The 22,735-nt window shown below is 43.1% G+C and overlaps 1 protein-coding gene across 2 annotated transcripts in view; it reads left to right on the top strand.

Moving 5' to 3' along the window:
• The first annotated feature begins 2,916 nt into the window (after positions 1-2,916).
• BLNK (B cell linker) overlaps positions 2,917-22,735 on the top strand; it is an 83,557-nt gene continuing 63,738 nt past the window's right edge. Inside the window, exon 1 of one of the 2 annotated variants that reach the window (XM_055425009.2) lies at positions 2,917-3,130. In XM_055425009.2, the coding sequence (XP_055280984.1) occupies positions 3,084-3,130 (47 nt within the window). In that variant the 5' untranslated portion in view covers positions 2,917-3,083. The remainder of the gene's footprint in view (positions 3,131-22,735) is intronic. The other variant, XM_055425011.2, reaches the window with a different exon arrangement.

Raw genomic sequence — 22,735 nt, 5'->3', positions numbered from 1 at the left:
AATATACTCAGTGGGTAAAGAACTGCCTGCAATGCAGAAGACATAGGGGATGTGGGTTCAATCCCTGGGTTGGGAAGATCCCCAGGAGTAGGAAATGACAACCCACTCAAGTATTCTTGCCTGGAAAATTCCATGTTTGGAGGAGCCTGGTGGGCTGCAGTCCACGGAGTTGCAAAGAGTCAGATATCACCAAGCTCAAACATGAACAGACCTTAACATAACTGGAATCATGGTGTTTGATCTTCTTTAACCTGCCTTTATTGCTCAGATTATTTTTGCTATTTATCCATGCTGATCAATTGTATTTCACTCATTTTCAGCATTGAAATGCATGAATATGCCACAGTTAATTTATTCATTTTCTTGTTGATGGGCAATTGACTTGTTCCCAGTGTTGCTTCATTTTCCATTAGAAAGAGTATTTCAGTGACAATTCTTGCATATGACCTTGGCATACACGGTATACTTTGAGTGTTCTGACACAGTGCTATGTCATGACCTCATGCTGGTCATTGGTATGTATCCCATCAAATGTATTAGCTAATACTAAGCTGTTTCCAAAGTGATTGTACCTAGTTATATTTTTATCGGCAATGTATAGGAGTTCCAAATTTTCTTTAAGGTTGGTACTATCCATTTTCATCTATTAATGGTAATTAAGTAATTTTCGTGTTCACTGTGCTGTGTAGATCGAGACTGGGTGTTCATCATGCTTTGTCGATCTCCACGTGCTATGGAAAGAAACCACGTTGTGTGGTCTCATTCCGTTGACAAGTTATCAGCTAAGATTTGGTGTCTTCCATTTCCATGCTTGCGTTGACCTTCATGGGAAGCTGATTATAGCTGCACAGCAGTCCTGCCAGTTTGGAACATCATGGTTATCACGCTACATACCACACGGGATAAAATGTCCAGTCTGGAAAAGCAGACTCTCATTTTCATCATGTCAGACTAGACACAGTAAAAAGAAGAAAGACAAGCAGCTGTAAAAAGAAAAAGCAGAAGTGTAAATTTTGCCCTTGGTCTTCTTCTCTGGGGAAATAAGTTGCCAGCCCAGGTGCTGAGCAAAGTTGTTGGTTGAGAGCAAAGCAGCCAATGGAGAGCACTTTACAGTAATATAGAAGGAACAAGATGATTACCATCCCATTCAGTGGAGCTCATTTTCCCTGATCCTGATAACATTCTACGTGCCTTCACCCTCCTGGTCTACTAGTTTCTTTCAGTTAAGAATTGTGAGGAGAGGAGGGACGAAGATATAGAGTTCCTTTGAGATACACTGCAAGAAAACTGAGCTGCATTTTGGGGGAAATAAACAATTGGATGAGTCAAGCATTTATATTTTTCTCATGAAAGATGATCTGCTCTCTTACTAGCCTGGCGAATTCCATAGTTTGGCTGAGCAGAAGGGCCCCACCCTTCAATAGCCCTGAGGACTCTGCTCCTGACCATCTGGTTGAGCTAGAAATCCAGAGGCAGTACACAAATGTGAATAATCATGATTCACCTGGAGAAATACAGAACCTCTGTGTGGACAGAGAAGAAGCACAGGAGGAAAGGGATCCATCTACCACATCCATTTCCCATTGCCACTGCTGCCTCACCGTCCTCCTTCTCTTTTTTCCCTCTTCTGCCTCTTCCTCCCCACCCCATCCCTTTTTCCTCCAGCTATCTCGTTTTTGCCTCTTCCTCCCTTTTCTCCCTCTGTCTTCAGCCAGACCTTGGGTCTGTAACAGGAAAGGTAACAGAGATTGCTCTGCTTGGCCCTTTCTGTGTGTTCTTCAGGCCCAGCAGAGGACTGGTCACCTGGATACATGTGGGAAACATGCCAACTTTGTAAAGATGAGCAGAGTATTCCTGCTGGAGACAGGGAAGAGTGTCCAGGTACAAAGGGAACGGTCTTTCTCATTTTCTTCCTCCCTGACACTAAACTGCCTCCTGCTCTTTGAACAGACAAGTTCGAAGGTTTCAGAAGAGGTAAAAAAAGAACTGTCAAGTCTTCCAGGAGGAAAGTGGACCCCTTGGGATTGGTTCAGCCCATGCAGGTGTGTTTCCCCGCATTGTTCCGGCGTACCCCTTACTGCTCCCATGTCTGGCCATCACTGGGTCTGGTAAGGGACTGAAAGTGAGCAGGGGATGAGGACAGGAGGGGACAAAGGCAGTGAGGAAAGTGGCACCTGCCCTTCAGGGGACCTCCAAATGGCCTGATGTCAGAGCAGCCTTGTTGGGAGGTTGTTAGATTTGTTCTCAGCTGACTTTGGGGTACATCTTGATTTTGTTTGATAGCATCTGGATATCAGCACACCTCCTGACACCATCAACCTGATAAGGTGCCCACACTGTACAGTGGACAACTTCTCCCCTTTCCCAGATCTCCTGTCTCTATCCCTAATGACCATACCTAGAGAATTGTCTTCCCATTTTACGTAGATCTTCAGGATAACTAAATTCTAACTCTTGAAATAAACTGTTACCACTTGATATTTATTTAAAAATATGTGGGGGAGCAAAGTGAAGACAAACTGTACAAAAATGCCATTTTCATAGAATGATCCTTTAAGTGGAAAAGTTTATCCACGACTTTAGGCAAATGAGCAGGAAGTCCCAAAGAGACTTTCAGATTGAAATGATTATTCTGTTTTTCCTTGAACCCAGGAAGGGGACAGCATGACACCTGCTGAAAACAAGGGCTATATGTGTTCAGGACAACAGGAAGTAGTGACCAGTCAGAAGCTTGCCCTGACCTGGTTTTATAATCTGGTTATAAAAGAAAGCAGCTCAAAGGAAATTTGCATGTCCAGTAGGTTTCACTATTAAAGTTTACACAATGTAGAGTAATCAGCCAAGCTGGCTGGCTACCCAGATCACATGATTATGTAGAAACATGAAACTTGACTATGTGCTCGAGCAAGTTTTACTTCTCCCTAGTACAGAGGTGTTTGCCAGCAGCCTGCACTCTCAGAAATCAGACTCAAGTGACTGGGACTCTTGAGATCACAGGCTTACCATGCTACTCCCGAGGACAGCCAGGGACTGCTGACGTGACCACTGGACAGTGATTTGTGACTCGTATAGTTATAAAAAGAATGGATAAGCTTAATAAAATAACTGTCCCCGCCAGTCAGAAGTTGAGGTAAGATTTTTGCCATCCAATACTTTTCCTTCTTCTTCTTCTTTTTTTTTTTCAATGATTTTACAGCATATCAAAAATACTGAAATGCTGGGATACTTTACTTGTTCTAAGAAAGCCGAGTGTCCATTGCTATAAGGAAGTGAACTGTGTTTTTAAAGAAATGTGTAGGAACAAGTGGGCTTATTTTAGTCGACTTTGCCAGCGGTGGATTAAAATGTAAAGCTTTGAAGAGACAAGAAAAAAAGAAAAGCCAAGGGATTCTACCAGTGGTCAGCTTGGAGACTTTAAACACAAGCTTTTCTAAAAAAAAGTTTGATTTAATCTGAGTACTGAAAGTTTTCATTGTGGATTTCTACTTAATGCTAAGGATTGTTGTAATAATTTGTATTCATTATAGTTTTACTATCTCATTTATTTTGTGGCTGTATATCACAAGTGTTTTGGGGGAGATTAGATCTATTTTTCCAGTGTCTTCATGTCAGTGCAACAATTATCTATAAAAAGATTAAATAAACCACTTAGGAAGAATAAATAAACCAGAAGTGACCCAAGGGGCAAGAATCAAGAAACTCCTCTGAGTTACGGAAAAAAAAAAAAGATTTTCCAAATTTTTATTTTGAAGATTTCTTTTTGTCTCATTGTAACAATAGCAAGACTTTTGGACACTTTGGGAACTTTAACGTGTGTGATGAGTGTTTTATATTTCAGCTACCATTTGAACTTCATTTTTTCATGGGTTGAAGTGACACGTGTAGCAAGGAAGTTATCATAAATAATAAAGAGCAACAGAATTAGGGTTGTTGAGACAGAATTTAAGGGCAGTTAGCCTGGGAATGGGCAAGGGACAGTCCTTGACAGTTATAATATGGGTTATATACCTGGTAGGCCCTTGGTAAATGGTAGCTTGAAATGAACTGCTGGTCTAGAATCAGGAGGCAGCATGGCTGCGGTCGGTCCCTTTGAGGGCATGTTGGTAAGTGCTGCTGTATGATCGGCCCTGATGGGAGACAAGAAGGTCTTGCCCTTGGTCTAACATTGCTACACCATCATGGGAGGGGGCAGATAAAATAGTGCAAGTAGTAAGTGACTCAATGAGTGTAAGAAATGAATCGGAGTAGCCGAAGATGTTTTAACAGAGAAGATACATCAAGCACTAGGCTTTGTCAAAGTAAATGAACAAACCAAACCAAATAAAAATGAACATATAACTATGGAGAGCCAAGTAGTGGTTACCAGAAGGGAAGGAGCAGGGGACGGGGTAGGGGGGTGAAATGGGTAAAAGAAGTCAAGTGTATAGTGATGGATGGAAACTAAATTTTTGGCGATGAGCACGCTATGATGTATATAGAAGTAGGAAACATAAGGTTGTAAATGTGAAACTTACATAATATTATAAACCAATGTTACCTCAATAAAACAAAATAAATAAAGAGCTAGTCTTTGAGAGGCACGTAAGATAAAAAGAAGTCGGGGAACTGGACGTTTGGAGCTGGACTTGAGTAGGTCCATTTGTAGGATGGTGAGAACTTCCTTCCCAACAGAGGCTGTAGAGTAGGCAAGTGGGACCAGAAGCTCCTGATGAGGTTAGACACGTAGGGTGCAGCCATATCACAAATCCTCACAAGGATTGTGAGGGTTCTGGCCACACAGAGCTGGAAAACAGTTTACACTGTTATAGGTGTCATGCCAACAGGCTTAAGGGAGGTTGTCAAGGATGCTCAGTGAGATGGGGGTGGCTAAGTAACCCAAGCCTCTAATGCTGCAGGCCTGGACTTGGGGCCGAGCAGTGAGAAGGGAGAGGAAAGGAAGGACATGACCAAGAAATTTTGAGGGTTTCTCTCAAAGGAACAAGAAGGTTTAGAAGGTCCTTTTCAGGGATATTCCATAACTTAGGGCTGTACTAAGTTTTAGAACTTCTTTCAGGAAATCCAGATGAGATTTTAAATAGAGGAGGGCAATAGAACCTAAATCACTTTATAACTGCTTCCTCAGGGACAAAGTCCAGCTTTGTCACAGAGCCATCAACAGACAACATACAACCATAAATTACAGGGTGGAAAACTGAAAGTGTATTGTGGATAATCATACACTACATTCATCTGCTCAGGCAGAAGTAACTTTTTTTCCCCTACTTGGTGACTGAGTTGTTTTTACAGAATCGACCTGTTCTGATAAAATGTGCACTGTTGAGGCAGAACTTTTCAAAGAAATGAAATTGTAAGCACAAAGAACCTGAAGCATCATTTAAAATCTTTGCTGTAATTAGATGGGATGGCCAGACATAGGTAAATGAATTCTTGATCCTTTTGGTTTGCTTCCTGTCTTGACTGGTTGACATCACTTCAGAAGATTGACAACTGTGCAATTATTTGGCATTGAATGACAGTATAAGTGAAGAGCTCAGTTCATACTCTTAGGTTTATCAACACTTAAACATACTTTGCTTAAATTATTAGACAGAAAAATAGAGAGATAGTGAGTGTCCTTCTGGGGGGAGGGAGTGTAAAAGGGATGACCTCGATCTAGGACTGAAAAGAGATTAGAGCTAGAAGGAGTGACCAGGAGGAAGAAAAAGCAGAATCAGCCAGGAAAGGAGGGCAGGAAAGATTGGAAGGAAAGAGGAGAGTCTCAAAATGAAGGAGAATGAGAAGGTTCCAGATAGACCTTCTGATATGGACAGCTGGGGATGAATAGTCAAGTCTGAGTTCCTACTACTGAAGAGTTGAAAAAAGCGAAGTGGCTCTGTTGTACGTGACCACAGAAATGTGTGAGCACAGATTCTTGATTTTTTTCTCCCCTTGAGGCACTACATGAAATTGGTTTCTCTGTTCATGGGAATCCAAAAACTTACAGAATCTTTTAGTTGATTCTCAGCCATGATTTTCCCTGGATTTTATAAGGTAACAATACCACCAGAAAAGCACCTCAGACCTGAGGTCTCAATCCTTCCACAGTAAATATTCCTGTTCACAAAAATATTACTGTTCTGGGTGAACGTTTCAACATTTACAATCCTGAATCACACTGACTATATTTCTTTCAAGTTAGTGAAACTAGTTTGTGAAGGAATTTTTATGTTTTACATATACTTTTTTAAACTTTTTTTAAAATTTTATTTTATATTGGAGTATAACCAATTAACAATGTTGTGATAGTTTCAGGTGGACAGCAAAGGGACTCAGCCATACATATACATGTATCCATTCTCCCCCAAACTCCCTTCCCATCCAGGCTGCCACAAAACATTGAGTTTGACTCATCGCCTATGCTTGTGTATTTTTCTTTCTAGCCCCCACAAATATATATTCACTTAATTTTACAAATGCAAAAAGTCATTGACATAGGCATGGATGAGCCAAGTCTCCCTAATCCTTATCTTATTGGTGTAAGAATATGGTATTTTTCAGTCAAATTAACATATGTGTGACTTTAGGAAACTGTACTTAAACTTCCTGGTCCCAGCTTCTTCAGCTAAAAAGATAGAGATAATAATAGCACCAATCTCAAAGGGCTGCTGCAAGGATTAGAGCAATCCTGGCCCACAATAATTGTTGAATTGAAAAATGTTGGTTATTTATTACCTTTATTGTTATTCTTATTAATTCTATAGGTGTGCAATTGACTTTCTGAACAGAAAAAGAGCACTTTACATGGATCCTTGATAAATTTCATGTCAGTTTCAGTTCTTCTTTTTAGCTATTTTGGCTATTTTACCTGTTGATTCTGACATCTGTGGCATTTAGCTTTGCATGGACTGTAGACGTGACAAACACCCTTTCTCTGCCTTCATCTAAGTGGCTAATAAACTGTCAAGCATGACAGAGCTCTGTCATGGGTGTCTGGGTCTCACAACGAGGGCTCTCACTTGGAGATCCTACTTGACAGATCCTGGGACATGACTTTTCTTCTCAGGTCTTGGAATCCTCAACTGGAGTTTCCAGTAACTTGACTTCTCCAGTTCACTTCTTCAGAAACAAATTTATCTTCTTTTCACCTTTCTGTCACCAGCTTCCTCTGTGGCCCTCTCCGTTTCTGTCAATGGCGTCTCCATTAACCCAAAGTCTGATTCACCCTGCCTTCTGTACTTCCACTCACCTACCACACCCTCTAGTCTTTATTTCATGATACTTCCATATATGCCCTCTAGGTCTTCATCACCCCTGTGTCCCCTCGCAACAACATGAGAAGTTTGGATCTGATTATTCTCAAAGTCCGTCTCAGCTCTGATGCTGTGTGGTCCTTTAGGCATGAAAACTATACTTGAAATGTTACCTCTTCTGAGGCTACCATTTCATCCCATGATCTTCAGGAAATATGTTCTGATGGAATGATCAACTTATTTGAGATAGTTTTCAAAATATTTTCAAACACTTTTCTTGCAAACTTTTTGAAAACTGTTCAACTCTGAACACTGGGGTCAGAGGATTCAACTAGACAGCATTCAGATACATCATCTAGAAGATAGCTATGATGTATTTTAGAAGGACAAAGCAACTGGTGCCCCAAAGGGAAGGGTTCCAATTGCCAACTACTAGCTATGGGTCCTGATGATGTCACTCAACTTCTCTAAGCCTCAGTTTCCTCAACTGTCAAATAAAACTAGAGATACCTTCCTCACAGGTGTGTTCTGAAGACATGGGCTGAAGTACCCAGAATATTTGTCATATGATCAGTATAACGAGTAAAGAAAAAGTAAACACAACAATGAGTACTTCAACCCACCCTTCACGAGTGACTGCTTGTTATGTCTCTTCCTACTCATGGTAGTAGATCCAACCCCCTTTAAACTGGAGTGCAAGCAGAGCAGGAAGATGCCCAGGGGCTCATCATGGTGGACAGAGCACAGCCTGAATACAAGTGTGTCTGGGACATCGCTTTTATCATTCTTTATAAGTTTTAGGTCAGAGGCCAGTGCTGATATGAGAGGGCGCAGAGGAAGCACAGCATCTAATGTCAGAGATAAGATAGACTTCCCAGGAAGTATGATTCCCTATTCTCTTCCCACTGCTCACCTGCATTATGTAAACTGAGAACCTGCTCAACTGGACTAACTTGTGTCCGACCAATGGATGGAATTCTCAGACAGGTCTCTTTCTTCTCATGGGCAAGCTATATGGGAGCCTCATTAGAAATCTGCTTAGTGTTTGTGGATTTCAGGACCATCAGCCAGGAAACCTCAAGGCACTCTTTCTTATCCACTCTCATCTGGGCACGGCTCTGCCAGGAAAACACTAAACCAGAGTTTACATATTCAAGGCGCCCTCTCTCCTGGATCCAATGATCATCTGAGCAATGTGTGCCATGGCTGAACAGTTCCTTCCTCTTCATGAATATGTTCCCAAATGGGCTACGATACAATTAATCAGGTTTCCGAGAACTGAGCCATAATCACATTCCAGCCCTGCTTCTTACATCACTGGATAGGAAGAGATTGGGCTGGTACCCAAATATTTTAGGCACACATTTATAATCTCTTGGTTTTTCCCCACAGATGATTAAGCTCATCTGTCCTGTGAAGAATTTACTTGTTTGGTGCATTTTCAAAGAAGATCTTACTATTTCCCTCCTTTGATGACATCAAAGCATCTGGGCTTGTTAAAAAACATGAATAAGGAAAAAAAAGAAATTAAGTAATACCTTTTTATAGAGAGATTGAAACACTGGGTGGCTTTTCTTTGGCTTTTTAATAAACCCCATAGAAGCTATCTTACCCTGCCCTTCCCCCAGACATAGCTGCATCATTTAGATCAGTAGTTCTCTACCAGGGACAATTTTGCCCTCCAGGGGACATCTGACAATCACACATGGTGTGGGGTTGCTGCTCACATGTAGTTGATAGATGCCAGAGACACTGTTGAACGTCCTGAACTGTGCAGAGTAATCCTCACAGCAAAGTATTATCTGGCACTAAAATGTCAACAGTGCTATATAGTTGGAAAACTCTGATTCAAATCAAGTGGAATGAATTTTATGTAGAATGAGAAGCACAGATTCACTTGTATGTACTTAGAGTGCAGTATGTATTAAAGTTTAGAATATATAATACGTATCTTTGCCATTGATGTGGCCTCTGCTAGCTGGACTGATTTTCCTCTGTCTGGGATGATCTGGGTCAGTGGTTGCCAAGCAGAAAGTCCAGAAGTTCTTGAGTCTGTATGTCAATGAGTTGTTTCTGAAAAAAGAATTTTTAGTGTCAAACAAAGCTAGATGCCAGGAACTACATGAATCACTGAAGCATATGTCGTTCTCTCCTAAGTAGAGAAATGAAAGCAGGAAAAGATTTCCAGACATCAGGTCCAGGAGGAGAAGGGGACGACAGAGAATGAGATGGCTGGATGGCATCACCGACTCTGTGGACATGAGTTTGAGTGAACTCCGGGAGTTGGTGATGGACAGGGAGGCCTGGCGTGCTGTGATTCATGGGGTCGCAAAGAGTTGGACACGACTGAGTGACTGAACTGAACTGAACTGACCTCTTTAGGTAGACTGGGCAACTTGAGTGGAAACCACGAGAATTAGGATAAACATCAGGTAGACTCTGATTTTGTAGGCTAGTGGTCACTGGGGCTACCACTGCCTCCCCATCAGACACATTGCATGTCTTGCCTTGTGATTTGGATTTGCCAGGTCCTCAACTGACCTGGAACCATTTTGCTGCTTTAAGATGACCCTGCATCTCTCTATTTGCTCTTTTCGGTGTTGATATCTAAGCTCTCTGTAACAGCTTCAGTTTTCTTATTCCACGTACTTGCTGGGCTTCCTTAGCCTCCAGGAACCAAGCACATGATTAGAGGTTAAGAGGATGACACACTCATTGTTCCAGAAATGGGTTCCCCCTGCAGATTTGTGGAATTCCAGCCCCCATCCAGATCCTGCCTCAAGATCAAAGGAGCCATGAACCCTGAAGTGTGACTCTGGCTTGCTGTCTACCAGGTCCCACCGACCTTAAGGGTCCCTAGCACATTGCAAGGAAGCAGCTGACGTTGGCACACAGGTCACCTGGCCTGTGGTAGTCTCAGGGAGCCACCCTTCCTGCTACGGGCTGAGCCTCTTTCTGTGTCATGCGCTCCCATCCCCAGCTCTACGCCCCACACCTGGACTTGGTGCTACAGCTGGGGACTGCCTGCTCCCAACAGCTCCTCCCTCGCCGCTGCTCCTCCCGGTCTAAGCCTGCCTGCTCCTACCTGTCCTGCCTCATCTCCCTTCTGAAAGGACATTCATCAGCAGCTCTATCTGTAGACTGATTTTCCATTTGGGTGTATTCACAACCCTTTTACAGCATCATGGCCTAGGTCCCCAAACTGGAAATAGTTCCTTAGTCCAGCATGACTGTTCCAATGCTCATTTCCACAGCAAAGCATGGAAGCCAGCTTAGGGACATGTTGCATGTCCTAGATGAAAAGTGCTTCCCTGTCTGCCACTTTCTTGAGAAAGAAGCTTGTTCCTTCCAGGGCAACCCTGCCTCCCAGAAGGCTAGCTGGGCATCCTAGATTGCCACCAGATTTCAAACCCTCCTCGAAGTGTAGGGAACCTGCAGCAGAGGTCACTGAGTTTTCAAGACATGTGCCATGCAGTCTCACAGACCCCATGCTTGATTTAGCACTCTGCTGTTGCAGTCTTGGATTCTCAATAATTCTGAACTAGGAGCCCTTCATTTTCATTTTACACTGGGCCCCAGAAATTATATAGCCAGTGATGGTCACAAGTTCCATGAGCCGCCTTGGCTGAACCTGCTCCCCCTGCAATGTGTCAGGACACAAACATCAGTGGAGAAGCCTCCTCCCCTACTCTCCCCAGCCTCCAAATCAGAAAGGTTTCCTTGGCAGGTAAAATGGAGAAACCATCTCTGTACTCCCTCAGGTAAAATGCCCAGAGATGTGATGTCACCTATATAAGCTCACACTAACAAAGCCCAGTCTAGAACTATGCTCCATGCTTGCCTGGGAGTAGGGAGGAACAGCAGACCATGTCTACCTCTTTTTATTTTTTTTCTGTGTTATTTACTGGCTAATAAAACATTCTAGCTTAGTCTGTGTTCTATGTTTCTCCGAGACTCTTTTTAAATTAAAAAGCAGATAATTTACTAGTCAGAAATCCCAGTGAGGCCCTACAGAACACTGCTGTCAGTATTTCACGCTATTGCATGCTTCCAAGTCCAAACTTGAATTTCACACTGACGCAGGCATGTTTGGTACCCTATGATCGGACACGACTGAGCGACTGAACTGATACTATATATTTTTCAAAGAATGTTCTCACAATAGTTCATGTAATCTGAGAGTGAGTCATAATTTAAAAGAGCAAAGTTGGTCTTATGCATAGACTAAGTATAAGGGACCATGTGGTATAATTTAAGAAGTGCTCCAGAAAGGTGTTTGGTTTTTTTTTTTGCTGAATTTTGGAATCAGGCAGACCTAGGTTTGACTACTTGCTCTGTACTCCATAGGTCTTGGTCTCTGAGAAGATGACTTAATCCTTTTTAGCCTCAGCTTTTCAGGAAAATGAGAATAATAATAAATAACATAATACACGTTTGGTTGCACAGTCATGTCTGACTCTTTTCGAACCCACGGACAGTAGCCCTCTGTCCATGGGATTTCTCAGGCAAGAATACTGGAGTGGGTTGCTCTTTCCTCCTCCAGGGGGTCTTCCCAACCCAAGGATTCAACCCATGTCTGCTATGTCTCTAGCACTGGCACATGGATTCTTTACCACTGAGTCACCTGGGAAGCCCATATAAGATAATAGGGGTACTGTAATCATAAGTGTATTAAATAGAGAGTAAGGGTTCAGAGAATGTCCCACAAATCCCTCCTGGCCTGGGCTCTGCTGTTGCCCCAAATTGTGTCCTTAGAGAGACATCCTTCTGTGATAAAACAGTGTCTTAGAGTCCTGGCTCAAGATTAAACATCACTGTAATAGGTTCAGGCATTAAGCTCTTTGCCATCACTAACACCCAGGCTGGAATCTAACAGCTCATGGTGGGGGCAGAGAGCTGTGCTCTTCTGTCTCCCACACAGATGTGGCTCAATCTATGGTTGTTAGTTGAAAGAAGGGAACATTGTTCAGGAAAGTGGTGAAAAGTAAGTGAGAAAGATCAGAGGAGGGAAACAATACCTAAATCAAGGGAGGCTATAAACTAAGGTGCTTGGATAACAGGGTTAGAGGGCTGAGCTTAAAGGTAGAAAGAAATGACCTCCCTCATTGACTATGCTGTTGTTTATAAATTTACTTGGTTCAAAATGTAAAAAGCTGCAAGGTGGAGAATAACCTTTTAAACATGTTTGGCATATTAATGACCATACCCAATCCTGGGCGGGAAGGAAACAGTCATTTTTAGCACAAACAACTACAGTACAATCAAATACAAACATGAAAAATACTTTCAAAAAGGAAAATGGCTAATGTAATACCAAATTGAAAACATGTTGGTGGCTCAAATGGTAAAGAATCTGCCTGCAATACAGGGTTTGATCTCTGGTCAGGAAGATCCCTAAAGTGCTTCTTGAGCAGGATAAAAGAGGCGAGTGGAAAAGCTGACTTAAAACTCAACACTCAAAAAACTAAGATCATGACATCCAATCCCATCACTTCACGGCAAATAGATGGGGAAAAAGTGGAAACGGTGGCAGATTTTATTTTCTTGGGCTCCAAAACCACTGCAAATGTTGACCACAACCACAAAATTAAAAGACACTTGCTCCTTGGGAGAAAAGTTATGACAAACCTAGACAGTGTATTAAAAAGCAGAGACATCACTTTGCCAACTAAAGTCCGTATAGTCAAAGCTATGGTTTTTCCACTAGTTATGTACAGATGTGAGAGTTGGACCATCAAACAGGCTGAGTGCTGTAGAACTGATTTTTTAAATTGTGCTGGAGAAGACTCTTGAGAGTCCCTTGGACTGCAAGGAGATCAAACCAATCAATCCTAAAGGAAATCAGTCTTGAATATTCATTGGAAGGACTGATGTTGAAGCTGAAGCTCCAATACTTTGGCCATCTGATGCAAAGAGCAGACTCACTGGACAAGACCCAGACGTTGGGAAAGATTGAGGGCAGGAGAAGGGGACAGCAGAGGACGAGATGATTGGATGGCATCAGTGACTCAACAGACATGAGTCTTTGCAAACTACAGGAGATGGTGAAGGATAGGGAAGCCTGTCATGCTGCAGTTCATGGGATTGCAAAGAGTAGGACACAACTGAGCGACTGAACACCACCACCACCAGCAAATCACAGGAAAATTGAGCCCTCTACATTATGTGACTATTTTGCTTCTGAAATTGTCTTTACATGCTGTTCAAGGTCAAAGTCCTCTTTTTACAGCAGAAAACTTTTTTATTTCCTATTATCATCCTATCAACAGATTATCACAGTTGTCCAACCAATCCCAGATGACTGAATCGAATTCATTTGATGAATGATGAAAACAATTCTTAACATGATTAAAACAAAAGCTATTTGTGTGCCTCGAAAGTAAAGTAGGGGAAAAACATCTGCTTTAAAATTGCTAGTAACTACTTAGTGGGTCTGAGGCTTCCTTTTGGGTTGATGAACTGCTCTGCAAGGAGATAGTGGTGGTAATTGCACAGCACTGTGAATTTACCAAATTTACTTACTATTCACTAAGTTGAATATTGAAATAGTTGAAGGAGGAATTTTTGGTAATAAAATTATTTTGCATATTTACGGTAAAATATTATATTATGTGGATCCATGATCGTTTCATTTGACCAGTTAGATACTGTGTCAAGGCATTTTTTTAAAATGTATTATTGGGGAATTCCCTGACAGCCTGGTGGTGAGACTCAGTGTTCTCACTGCCGAGGGCCTGGGTTAGCTCCCTGGTCAGGGAATGAAGATCCCACAAGCTGAGCAGTGTGACCACCCCACCACAAAAAAATGTATTATTAATAAATGTTCCTAATACTTTGGCCACCTCATGCAACGAGTTGACTCACTGGAAAAGACTCTGATGCTAGAAGGGATTGGGGGTGGGAGGAGACGGGGACGACAGAGAATGAGATGGCTGGATGGCATCACCGACTCTGTGGACATGAGTTTGAGTGAACTCCGGGAGTTGGTGATGGACAGGGAGGCCTGGTGTGTTGTGGTTCATGGGGTCGCAAAGAGTCGGACATGACTGAGCGACTGAACTGAACTGAGGGTAAACATTTAAGAATGACAATGCTTCCTTCCACTTCAATCTCTACATATGATATTTTCCAATACATTTTTCACTCAGACCCCAAAGAAATGATGAGGTTGAGGCAATTTTTTTTTTGATGTATCAGAAATACCTTTCTTGCAATATCACTCCTTGAAAATTTACTCCCTGAAAATATCTTTTAGTTATAGAAATGATTGCTCAGACAAGTGGGGTGTAACATGTAGACACAGCCAAGTTTCAATTTTCCCCCCACTAAGGTTAATTTTTTCTTTTAAACACATCCCTTTTCCAGAATTACATTTTTAGAATTTTCTGAAAATGATTAGAAGTACTTGTCATGCAGTCTTACAAATTTGAGAATCATCTGCTCTACACAATAATTTTCATGTTGTTAGAGGAAAGACTGTAAACATCACAAAATTCCAGTTGTCAGCACCTGGTTAGAACAAGAAACAAATCAGAGCCCAGCACAGTGACAGGGTTAGATAGCATGACCTCCAGGGGCTCTTCCAAACCCAAGACCCTCCTTGAAATGTTTTGCTTTCCACAACCTGCTTCCACATATTCTAGGAAGAAGTTTCCCTTTACCCCAGGTCCTCCATGCTATGTGGGTGAGTGAGAGCCAGCACCAGAGAGATGAAGGAAAGTGCTACATGCCTCCAGACCCTTAAAATCAAGGAGCCAAGAGCCTGACACTTCTGCTGTCACATCAAGGGACAAATCTCCTAGGACCTCTGTACAGCTAATTTAACCTACTTTCCCGTCATCTCATCCATGTCAGGGCAGTGTGTCTCATGCCTAACTGCCTCTGATAGGGTAGAGTGCACCAGGAGTTTGTTTTTGGAAAGGACTCAGGGACTCAGCAGCAGCAGCAGGGTATTAGGATACTCTTTATTCCTGGTTGTGCCAAGTCAGCCCAATTTCTGTCTGCTTATAACCAAGATCTGCCGTCTAGACACGTCAAAGACAACCACAAAGTATTTGCAGATCTCAGTAGGAAAAAAGAAATGGTAGAGTGTCTGGAGAAACTTGCAAATTACTTTCTCTGGTTCCTAGGTGGTTAGTAAGACAACCCAGGCCGTGAGATGTTCACATGGAAGGTGCACAGATGCCCCTAATCCAGGACTCTTAGGTGCCCTTTGGGATTAGGGAGATGAGAAGGGCGCACGGGAATAGGTACCCAGGTCTCCTTGCAGCTGAGCCCAGGCACTCTACTTCTGAGCACGTTCTGCACCCGCGAGCCCTCGCCATATTCCTTCCTGCCACCTTCGTGTACTGCCCTCTCTCTTTCTCCCTCCCCCTGCCTTCTGTCCCTTCCTCTTTCTTCTCTGCCCCTCCCTAAAGACTGAAACAGGCCCTGCAGAGCCCACGCAGCCTTCCAGTAACAAGTTGAGCAGGGCAGACTTGTAGCAGGGCAGGAGTGGGGGCATATGTCCTCAGTAAACACCCCTTGGCTGGGGGAGGAACTGGATGCCTTCTCCAGGGACATAGAGGAAGGTGCCCAAAGGGGCACATGCTGAAGCTGACCATCCACCCTGGTGAGGGGCCAAGCTGAGACAAGGCAGCACACGTCATGCAGGGCTGGTTGAGAGCATGGGTTCTGGAGTCAGATGGCCCAATTTCGAATCCCAAATCTGTTGTTTACTAGATGTAGGACCTGGGGCAAATTGCTTCTCTGAGCAAGTATTTCCTCACTATAAAAGTTGAGATAATCACAACAATGTGAATATACAATGTGTATGTGAATACACCACTGACCGTACACTCACTTAACACTAGTTATCATAAATTCAATGTTATGTAGTTATTTTTTTAATCACACTTTTTAAAATGGGATAACAATAGGACCTATATCACCAGGCTGTGAGGGCTAGATGAGATAATACATGCAAAGTACCTGGCACATAATACATGCTCAGTGAGTGTGGGCATTCACTGCAGTGCCAATTGACCACTGGCCTGGCTCTCTGGACTCTGGACTGTGGTATAAACAGGAGGGCACATCCCTGCTGTGGAAAGGCTGGTTCTTGAACAGGACACTCAGACCACATGCAGAAAGGATGGAGCAGTGTGTGAGGGAAAGAGCTGGGGGAATCCTCAAAATTAACCTGGAGACAATGGCAGAATTTCTTTGGATTTAATGTCCTGCCTTCCAAGAGGAGGTTGACCCAGGATATTCCTAAATTCTCTCTCACCATCAGACTTCTGTGACTATCTTGATGACAGGCAAAACTAGGAGTTTCAGAGCTGTGTGGTCTGAGCCCAGCACTGGGGTCTCCTGGTCCCTGTATCTGCGTCTGTGAATGGGGCTGGGGGAGACCTTACTCTTGGGAGCATCTTGAGGTATCCCACGGTGGAAAGGACTTGCCCAAACTTCTGTGCCAGCTTCACTGTGGACACACTCTCCAGAAGGAAGGGACTTTGGTTGCTGAATTCGCAAATCTAAATATAACACCAATAATGCCACAGGAAGGCTGGCCTGGAGGAAGCTGGGCCAGGCTGTGGAAAGGAGGAGGGAAGCTAGGGAGAAGACAGGGGCTGCTGCAAAAAACAGAACAGTCACTCAGAAGAGGCATTCTGTTTCAGAATGACAGTCAGCAGCCAGAGACTTCAGTTTTGAGACAGAAATTATCCAAAGGGAAATTATTTTGTGTGAAACAGAGATGCTCCTCCTGACCATCACCACCACAGCTCTGCCCCATCTGTCTCTCTCTGCCCTTCAGTCTGACACAGGTCAGATGTTTCTGTCGTGTGACCTGGTGGCAGAAGGGACCTTCCTCCTACATCACCAGAGGCAGGGCTTGGGTCATAGCAGCTCTGAATCCACATGTGCCCTACTTGGTCTACTCACTGAATACTGTGGAATAACTAAAACAAATACATGTCTTAGATAAAACAAATGATAAAATTAAATTTTAAGGGGAAGACCCCACCCTCAAGTCAGTTGTTGTTTAGTCACTAAATTGTGCCCAACTCTTCTGTGACACCGTGGACTATAGCCCACAAGGCTCCTCTGTCCATGGGATTCTCCAGGCAAAAATACTGAAGTGGGTTGCCATTCCTTTCTCCAGGGAATCTTCCCAACCCACCGATCGAACCTGAGTCTCCTGCACTGTAGGCAGATTTTTTACCATCTGAGCCATCGGGGAAGCCCCCAAAACATTTAGTTGTATCCAAATTCTGAAGACCTTTGATTGCCAAGATAATGAGTGTGTACCTTATCCTGCAAGAAACAGGGAGACATCAATGACTATCCATGAGTGGCGTGACATGATAAAAGGAGCAATTTAGGAAAATGAACCCGGAGAAGGGGAGAGGCTAAAGGGAAGGAGACAAGATGGGTGAACACAGAGGAATGGATAGAGAAGACAGGGTACATATATACAATGGACGGTTACTCAGCCATAAAAAGAATGAAATAATGCCTCTTGCAGCAACATGGATGGCCCTAGAGATTGCCATACTGAGTGAAGTCAGACGCAGAGAGAGACATATCATATGAAACTGTTATATGAGGAATCTAAGAAGAAAATGATGCAAATGAACTTATTTACAGAACAGAAATGGACTCATAAACTTGGAGAGTGAACTTGTGATGGCAGGAGAGACAGGTGGGGCGGGGGGACAAACAGGGGGTTTGGGATTGACGTGTACACACTGCGATATTTAAAGTGGATGACTGGCAGGGACCTACTGTGTAGCCCAGGGAACTCTGCTCAATATTATGTGGCAATCTGAATGGAAAGAGAATTTGAAAGGGAGTAGGTACATGTGTATAACTGAGTTGCTTTGCTGTACACCTGAACCTAGCACAGAATTGTTTATCAACTATACTTTAATATAAAATTAAAAGTTTTTTTTACGATAAGATGGGGGCGGAGCACTGGCATAGTCTGTCATCCTGAGATCACAATGGCTGTAGCTGTAGGAGTGAACAGGAGAGTACAGAGAAGGGTAAAATCTGTCTAACTATGAATTGATGTAACTAGTGGTAGGAGATGAATAGTCAAAGAAAAAATTTTTTAAAAGTTGGAAATTTCAAGAACACCAGATTATTTAATTACTTATTAAATGTAATAACAAAATATACCATAAAATGACTAGCAGCATCTTAAAAATAAGTCCTGAGTCAATAAGTGAGATCATTAAAAAGGAGGAAGTCAGTTAAGCAGACCTAGTGATGATCACTGCATTTTTAAAAACCTGTTTATAGTATGAAGTGGTCAAGAGACTGGATTTTTTTTTTTTTGCCTCTCTCTATATATACCAAAGAAAGCATTATAGATTTCTACTCCAAATTGGTCTTAGAAACATGTAAGTTGGAGATACCAGGCCAGTTGTGAGGGGAGCACAGATAGATGTCCTAAGAGTCCCCTACCAAGTAGATGTAGGTGATTCACAGGCAGTCATCCGGGCAGTTCAGAGAGAGGCTGAATAACTCTCGGTCAAGACAAAAAGCCAGGCTTGGTTCAGCAGACACTGGAGAACTGCTGTAGGCCCAGAAGAGAGAGCAGCCTGGTGAAACCTGGGTTTTAGAAACGTGAGCTGAATAGACCCTGACAAGCCTTCAGAGCATGGACTGGAGAGGTACATTGCCAGAGGCAGCTTTGCCCTGGTGTGAAGGGGAAGCTGTAGGCTTGGATCTTGTTTGCAGGAGAAGGACCAGCTCTGTGCATACTGAAAGGATGAAGCTCCAGAACTGGGCTCGAGGTTAGGATGTGGGGATGAAGAAGGAGGAAGGATTTGCCTTGTTTTTTTTGTTTGTGAAGAGTTCTTGAACATGAAACCTTCTTTAATCCATTCCTAAATCCAGATTAAATAAGGATTTTCTCAGATAAACATTGCTTTGCAGTCCACCTTTTCTCGAAAAACAGTGAAAAAAACATCATAAAGCTTTCCTTCTCATGGTTGTCTGTGAGTGCACTAAGGAGCTAAAAACAAGATATTTTCTGGGTTTTTTTCTACAAAACTTTAAAGAAGGCACTTCTTGCAGATGATACCATCTTTCAAATCATCTATATTTAATAAAAATTATTAGAAAGGTATTAATTAAATATGACTTTACTTGGAGTACTCTTTGATGGTCTGGCCATATGCAACTGCCTTTCCAGTGAACTTCATGCCCACCCTGGTGCTAGTAGAGTTCTGCATCCCACCAGTCCATCCTTCCTTGCCAATCATTTTCAGTCAGTCCTCCCTGGCACTACCAAAAAACAAAATAAATTAAAAAAACACCCCAGAACCACCAACAACAGCAATAATAAAAACCAATTCTGGAGTACCTTCCGGTCTGGAGAAAATCTATCCCAACTCATTCTACAATGACCATCTATTGCCTACAGCCGCCATTATAGTAGCATACAAAATGGTTCACTGTCCTAAAAATCCTCTGTTCCACCTATTCATCCTTCCTTCCCTCTTCCTGAACTCCTGACAACCACTAATCTTTTTACTGTCTCTGTGGTTTTGTCTTTTCCAGATTCCGGGTGGAATCATACCTTATGTAGTCTTTTCAGACTGAATTCTTTGACTTAGCATATATCACATTTTTAATCAGAAACCATCAGAAATTAAAAACTATGCAACATATGCAACCAGCCACATTTGCCTCTGAGTCCAAAAAAGAAAAGAAAAATGGTTATCTTTTGCCATTCATATTACACTAGTCCTATCCCTTTTACAGACTTCCTGCCCCTGGGATTCTGGGAGTCCCAGGCTGCTTGTACCTCCCACATCTTCCCCTTGGCTCTTGCCTATCTCCAGATCCATTCACCAGTCTCCTAGGAGCCATCCTGGTGCAGATGGCGTCCTCTAGGTTACATCTAGATTTCTTGGGCTCCTTCCACCTCTGGTCACAGACCCATCCCTTATTTCCTCACAGTCCTAAGAGAGTTATGAATGTGTAATAAAACTTCACTGAAGTTTGAGGAATAAGAAAAGGGAAGGACATCACAAATAATGATTAATTTTTGTTACTAGTCAAGGCTTCACTCAGTGTCCTGGACCCTTCCTCAGGCTCTCTCTGCTTTGCTCCCAGTCAGAGAACACTTCAAGCGCCAGCTCGCCTCTGCATGGTGAGAATGAATGCTTCTAGGAGTCAACTCAACCTGTAGTCGAGGGACCAGCAACCAGGAGGCCCCAGGAAGACAGGAGACATCCTGGTACCAGAGCCTAAGACCTGTCTACCACATCCTCATTTCCCTCACTTGCAGTTTCTAGACTGGAGTCTTTGCAGGATGAGCGACAGTGAGGCAGCCCATCCCCCATAGATGGGGCTATGGCCGCGTTTTAGTCCTAACAGCACCACATTCTGTGTTCTTCCATATTAGAGCACTGTATCAGGAATGGCAAAACCTCAGCCATGGCGCTCCGCTGGGAGCAGGTCTGGTTGCTTTTGGATTATTGCACAGCGTGAGGGGGCACGTAGGCCCTTTATCTCCACCCTGCAGCTGCTGCAAACTATGGTTCAAGAAAAAAGCATATGACAATAAGATAAACAAAAATACACAGGCACCAGGTACTCTAAATTCACACAGAGAAAAATCAAGTCCCATAAAGAAGTGATCGTCTAGTAAAGCATGCGTCCAGATTGGGTTACTAAACTGACCACTCACTTTCTCTGCCTGAAACTCTGCACGTGGGTTGATGAGGATTTTAATTTTCTGCAAGCAGGTATTTGCTTTATTTGGCACAACTGAAAGGCTTGCAGTGGAAAAGGGTATGATCATCACAACAACAACAATCACAGTTGTGCTCAAAGGGTGGGCTCCTGACAGGCAGAGTCAGCACCACCTGGGGACTGTTCAGTTCAGTTCTGTTCAGTCTCTCAGTCGTGTCCAACTCTTTGCGACCCCATGAATCACAGCACGCCAGGCCTCCCTGTCCATCACCAACTCCCGGAGTTCACTCAAACTCATGTCCATCGAGTCGGTGATGCCATCCAGCCATCTCATTCTCTGTCGTCCCCATCTCCTCCCGCCCCCAATCCTTCCCAGCATCAGAGTCTTTTCCAGTGAGTCAACTCGTCGCATGAGGTGGCCAAAGTATTGGAGTTTCAGCTTTAGCAGGGACTTGTAGGAAATGCAAATTCTGCAGCCCCACCACAGACCGGCCCCATCAGAAACCCCAGGGGCTGGAGTGAAACTCTGGGTTTCCAAGGACCTCTGGGTGATTCTGGTGCAGTTTAGTGTGAGAACCACCGGTCTTCCATATTCTAAAGCCTCTAAACTCTTCTTTGAAGGCAAAAAACTGCTTGTAACTTTCAAACAATGGTCTTTCCTCTCTCAAGACATCATGGGATCTAAATGAGATCCTGATTCAATCAGGGCTACATTACTCCAGTGTGTTGGTAAATAGCTAAGTTTATTGATATCAACCCAAAAGCTTGGAAAAAAAAACAATAGGAAAGGAGAGAATATAATATTCAACTTGGTTTATATAAGCAATACTAATTATTTATATGACCTGCTCACTATTTTAAATGTGAAAATGCCATACTGCTTAAAAATAACATATTAATGCTGTTTTAAAACTTAGATATGTGTAGATAAGCTTTGTCCGTCATTGTATTTTGTTAACATAAGCATGGCTATCTCTTCACAACTTTAAAAGAAAGATGAGAACACTGAGATCCCATTATCCTTCTCCCAGCCTTGCAAGGATATCTCTGAAAGGGTAATCAAAGTACAACTACTTTATGCCTTACCTATTTTCACCCACACACAGCTTATCACAGTGAAACAACTGTCGTTCAACTCGAGAGCATCCTCTCCTGAAACAGTCCAGTTGCACATTTCTTTGCTATTGCATATCCTCCAAGTTGTGCTAGAGGACAAAAAGTGCTCCAAAATGGAGCTGCTGCTGCTGCTGCTAAATCGCTTCAGTCGTGTCTGACTCTGTGCGACCCCATAGACGGCAGCCCACCAGGCTCTGCCGTCCCTGGGATTCTCCAGGCAAGAACACTGGAGTGGGTTGCCATTTCCTTCTCCAATGCGTGAAAGTGAAGTCTCTCAGTCATGTCCGACTCTTAGCGACACCATGGACTGCAGCCTACCAGGCTCCTCTGCCCATGGGATTTTCCAGGCAAGAGTACTGGAGTGGGGTGCCATCGCCTTCTCTGCCAAAATGGAGCAGAAGATACTAAAGAAGGCAGCAAAAGCTGTGCATCACACGATGTGTGAAGAGTTGATAAGGTGAGCTGAGAGCATCACCACATCTTCTTGGTCTGGGGGATGCCGACTTGTACCACGTAACAAGGTTAGCAGCTGAAACTGAGCAGTCTCTGGATGGCAGGATTTGAGTGAATGAGATGCAGAGGGAGGAAAAAATTTTAAACACAAAACATGTAGTTTGTGAAGCAATTCAACCATGTGCTAAAATTATAGATTATAATTAGTTTAAAAATCTATAATTAAAAGTAATTACGAAATGCAA

Source organism: Moschus berezovskii, chromosome 12 (genome assembly GCF_049115385.1).
Source record: "Moschus berezovskii isolate FMDL1 chromosome 12, NW_MosBer_1.0, whole genome shotgun sequence".
Taxonomy (NCBI): Eukaryota; Metazoa; Chordata; class Mammalia; order Artiodactyla; family Moschidae; genus Moschus; species Moschus berezovskii.
Note: the sequence above shows the minus strand (reverse complement) of the source record. Positions and strands in the feature narration are given on the sequence as shown.